The 5,175-nt window shown below is 35.0% G+C and overlaps 1 protein-coding gene across 1 annotated transcript; it reads left to right on the forward strand.

Moving 5' to 3' along the window:
• Window positions 1-817: 817 nt before the first annotated feature.
• Window positions 818-1,828, forward strand: LOC130052751 (uncharacterized). Its single transcript, XM_056158637.1, has 3 exons — window positions 818-1,035; window positions 1,212-1,357; window positions 1,534-1,828. The coding sequence occupies exons 1-3, from the start codon at window positions 825-827 to the stop codon at window positions 1,765-1,767; spliced, it is 591 nt and encodes a 196-aa protein (XP_056014612.1). The 5' UTR covers window positions 818-824; the 3' UTR covers window positions 1,768-1,828.
• The last annotated feature ends 3,347 nt before the right edge of the window (window positions 1,829-5,175 follow it).

The raw sequence follows: 5,175 nt of genomic DNA on the forward strand, positions 1-5,175 counted from the left end.
GATTTCAGCTTCTCCATCGTCAAACTGACATCTTTATGTAGCAATATTCCATTATCACCTGCACATGGTGTTTATATCTCTCATATTGATTCGATACTCAAGAGAGTATCCTAAGTATGATCAATTTTTCAATGGAGGCAGGCTACTGACAAACAGGCTGATGTTACAGAGGTTTCAGCAGTCTCGTTTAAAGTCAGCATCTCGCAAATTCTTGGCTGTTATAATGATCTAGTTTACCCACATAACCGCCCACATAACCTATCATTTAGTGATATGCTGTTTGACGTGTTTCATAACAATGGTATTCGCCGACGACCGTTACCGGTTCTAAAAATTATGTCGTTATGGGGGATACGTTAAAACGCTTTATTTCACTTAGACGCTTGTAAACACTGAAATGGAAAGAGAAACTTACGTAAAGTTTTCCGTCTCTCGACTCAAAGACGAGTTAAAGAAAAAAGGAGCCACCACGAGAGGCAGAAAAGCCGACCTTATAGACAGGTTTGTAGTTTCATACCTCATAGCCGTTATTTTCGTTTGTAATATTTCAACAAATTCGTAGCTCTGCACCCATGCAGACGACGGAGGATGTTTACGCCGGCATGATTATGCCTAGAGATTGTTTTGATGCTCAGTGCGACAATTCTTTTATCAAAATGCCTCAAAATTCAATAAATTAATGTGATATAAGTTATATTTATGTCATCAATTATGCGTAATAATTATAGTACTATACGGACTGTTGTTAATATTGTAATACATGATACAATGGCATTCACTGACATGTACATGTACTAGTACGTCTTGGTACCTAATATTTTTTTATGGGAAGTGGACATTGTACAGTACTTTATTGTAGGCTTAAGGCATATGATAGAAATAAAGATTTCAAGAATGACCCAATTCAAATACCTGAGCCTTTGGAAGTTGATTGGCCAACGAGGGGATTTCAACAGCTCCAGGAATCACATAAAGAAGAAATCCCAGAGATATGCATTGAGCAGATAGACATGTATTTTGTACATAGATTAGCAGGTTTGTTCATATAATTTACTTGTATGATTAAGAACAACATTTTTGTAAAACATACATCTAACATTAGGAGTCATTTAATGAATGTGCAATATCTTATAGAATAATTTGTATATATATATAATTATGTGTTTATGAGTAAATAAATTTTAAAATCATGAGCTTGTACTTATGTGTAGGTGACAGACAAAGCACTGGTGATGTCAAGGCTATCGAGAAAGGAAGGCTGCTTGTTGAAAGTGATAGAGTCTTGGCTGTGTCATATTTAAAGGAAGATAATTCCCTGTTCTTTACAGGCATTGTTGGCGCAGCCATGAAAACAAAGGCAAGTATTACATTTAATTTGTGGACATAATATACATTGTAGTACTAATTGTACATGTACCATGTATGTTATCAGTTATTTTCTCTTATTTTATTACTTTGTACTGAGATATTTCTGTAAAACTAACTAAAAAAAATTATATTACCCAGAATACATATATGTATTTCAAATTAAAGGTAACATACAACTTCAAATTAAAATTTGACAAAAACTCGGGAGACATCTTGAACAGCCATTGTGAGTGTCCTGCAGGACGAGGTCCCCATGGAACTTGCAAGCATCTTGCTGCTGTTGCCTTAGTTTTACTCTCTTGTTCTGAAGGAAAAGGTTTGAGGATTCAGAGATCATGCACAGAAAACCTGCAGACATTTCATAAACCCAAACATTCATACTCAGGTAAAAATACATGAATATTATGTGATGTTCCATGATGAACAGAAGCAATAGTTTTATGACCATATATTGAATCAAGTACAATAATTTATTTTTTTCCACATGTTTAACATATTCAAATTTTGATATAGGTTAACCAGTCAAAGCTGAAGATCTTCCCAGGAAGCGGAATCTGACTGATGATTTTTTAAATGATCCCCGCCCTGAACATCTAAAAGGTGTGGCTGGTTACCCGGATAGGGTTCGCAATATGGTCTTAAACCATTGTGCAGAGACCTCAGACAATCTGACATACAGATATCTCATCGAGAAAGCAAATATTCAGGTAAACATAAGCATGAAAATGCATTACTCACACAAGCAAGAATCTCACTTAATGTCCCTGTACATCGCTAATTATAAGCAGCGTCAAGTCAAAAGTATCTCGCTAGTGAACTTATAGCAAGCTATATTAGTAATGCATATAAAATGTTGATTTTAAAATTATAAGTCTGTTAATCTAAAGCAGTAAGTAGTGATGGGTAAAACTGCACATATAAAATAAAGTGTTTAATAACAAACAAACTGTAACACCTTTTGTTTCACTAGGCAGCAGTATTGGACCATGATAATTTGGAAAGACCCTTCACAGAGTATTGGGTTCAACGAGCTGTTGAGGTAGGTCTTTTGTTAATTGGCTCAAACTGCATTTCAACAAAATTAAATTTTATGACATTTGTGCAAATGTTGTATATGTGTTAAAATAAGATATAATGTGCAATGTAAATTGATTGCAAGGATTTTTTCTCATGTTCATATGTATTACTAATACCATGCAATTTTATACTACAAAACACAGTACAAGATATATGGTTTTTGTTATATACATTTTTTTTAAAGGTAACAGCAGATAAAGTAGTTGCCATTGAGGAGCAAACACGTGGACAAGCCAGCTCAAATAATTGGTTCAAGGAGAGATCATGGCGGATCACAGCCTCAAGATTTGGAGATATCTGTTTAGCTACAGACAGGCGTAATAGGCAGAAACTCTGCGAGTCTCTATACCAGCCTTCTGCTGCTGTATTTCGCAGTGAAGCTCTAGTCCATGGACGTACCTACGAGACACGTGCTATTAGGTACGTGCTATTAGGTATGTTTTAGTGTGAGCTAGTCAGACAATCACGTGTACAGCAGAGACCTGGTTTGTAAATCTTAACGCTCTATATAAGCATTGGTCAAATCAGTAAATTATTATTTACATATATTATATGCCTTTTCTTATTTTTATCTCTCATTACAGATCCTTTGAAAGAGAGACTGACCAAGGTGTTCAAAGATGTGGTTTCTTTGTTGATATGGATCGACCTTACTTGGGGGCATCATCGGATGGACTCGTTGGCAATGATGCACTAATTGAAATCAAATGTCCCTTTGCTGGTCGCTTTGAGAAGATTCAGCCTGGAAAGTACTTCCCATATCTAACAATGGACTCTGTAACTGGTGAAATGAAATTGAAACCCACCTCTAAATATTTTTTCCAAATACAAGGCCAAATGCTTATTGCCAAAAAACAAATTTGCTATTTTGTTGTATACACTTTCAAAGATTTGTTCATCCAGAAAGTACATATTGATGTAGAATGTTGCCAGAATTCTCTTCTTCCAAAGCTTGATTTATTCTATGATAAATTTTTCATGCCATACTTGTTATCCTTGCTGTAAAGTGGAAGCATATATGCAAACTTGTGTAAAGGTTTCTTCTAAATGATTTATTGAGACAGTTCATTTTTTTTATACAGAATCTTTTTTGTATTCATGATTTGATTAGAGTCTGCAAATGATTCTTCATGTTTTTTTTTGTCTAAGTTTCTGCCCAGAATGCCAATCAATTTCAGATGAAATACATTGCATATCCATGATATGAAATTTTCTGTATTGACAATATACATGTAACAATGCATAGATGTTGGTTATATAAAGTGTTAAACTTTTTAAATTGATTTTTTAAAAAAGATATTGTACTTTGACCCTTTCAAGGTAAATAGCTTTTACACTTAAAAGTTGATATGTCTACCAAGATCCTTGTATGATGTATCCCTTTGAATATTGACAACACATGTTGCATAAAGGATACAAAAAATGTACGATACATTTAAAACTTGTAAGCAGAAATATAAACACAACTCTCAAGGGATTCACTATATGTGCAGGGGATACATTTATTAAACTTAGACATGTATGCATGTACATTTTGATATACTACTGGCACATGTTTAAGCACTTTTATCAACAATGCAATTCCTAAAATTTGACAACATAAAACAAATGTACACAATTCTGGAAGCTAGGGGGATTTTTGACATTGGTAGCTCATGTTTCAAAATTTTGAACCTCTTTGCAAGCCCAATCACCCTCTCTACATGAATACGTTTTGAGGCAATTCGCCTATCTCTAACTATTTCTTCGGGGTCAAGTTGGCTTTTGCCCTTGAGAAACGTAGGTGTATTAATAAAAACATTCTGATTCGCAAATAAATCTTGAACAAGAATTCCCCGATCTGCCATAATGCTGTCACCAGCATCAAATTTGCCTACATCTAGCAGAGTAGAGTGTTCAATGATTTGTCTGTCAGACACAGAGCCCCCATAAGTAGAGGATACATAAGATACTGCTCCATTTGGAGTTACACCTACCATGGTTTTCAACGTGTTTTTGTGTTTATAAGAAGACCATGTTTTGGATTGTGCCTCAACATTTGATGGTTTGTGAATTGGTTGCTCGGTTGCATCTAAAATTACGCGTGTATTGGGAAACTTTTTAGCAAAATCTGTTGGCATATGTTCTTTAATGATGTCTTTAGAAGGCCAGAATTGTTCCTCTAACTCTTTTAATTGAAAATACAAAAAGTTAATCCAAGTTCTTATAATTTTAGAAACAGTAGATTCACAGACTTTAAAGAGCATAGCAAGTTCCACATCTTCTTTTGCTTGTCTGAGTTTCATCAGAGTTAAAAACAACTGATCTTGTGGACTTAATAAGCCACATTTGTAATTCAAGTCAAAAGTTGCTGGCCCAAGAATATTAAAGAGAAGCATGAAATGATCATAGCCATTCAAACCAGTGTAATAAGAAAGCATCTTAGTGTCCAGTTTCATACCTTCAATTGAAAATCTACCTAAGGTAGGTACGTCACACTGGATTTCTTTCTCAGCTGTTGAACACATTTCTTCTGGCATGGATGTGGACATACTTGTAGATGACTGAACTACGACAACTTCATGATGTACAATCAATTCATCCATATATATGAGCAGGTCTTCAATCATTGGAGTACATGTATCTTGAGTAGACTCTCGCAGCCTCTTTCGCTTAGCTCTGTCAGATTCCTGGGTAGTACTGGTATTCTTGAAGTCAAAAACAGAGGGCGCAGCTCCATACTTAAGTCGT

The sequence above is a fragment of the Ostrea edulis genome, chromosome 3 (genome assembly GCF_947568905.1).
Source record: "Ostrea edulis chromosome 3, xbOstEdul1.1, whole genome shotgun sequence".
Classification (NCBI taxonomy): Eukaryota; Metazoa; Mollusca; class Bivalvia; order Ostreida; family Ostreidae; genus Ostrea; species Ostrea edulis.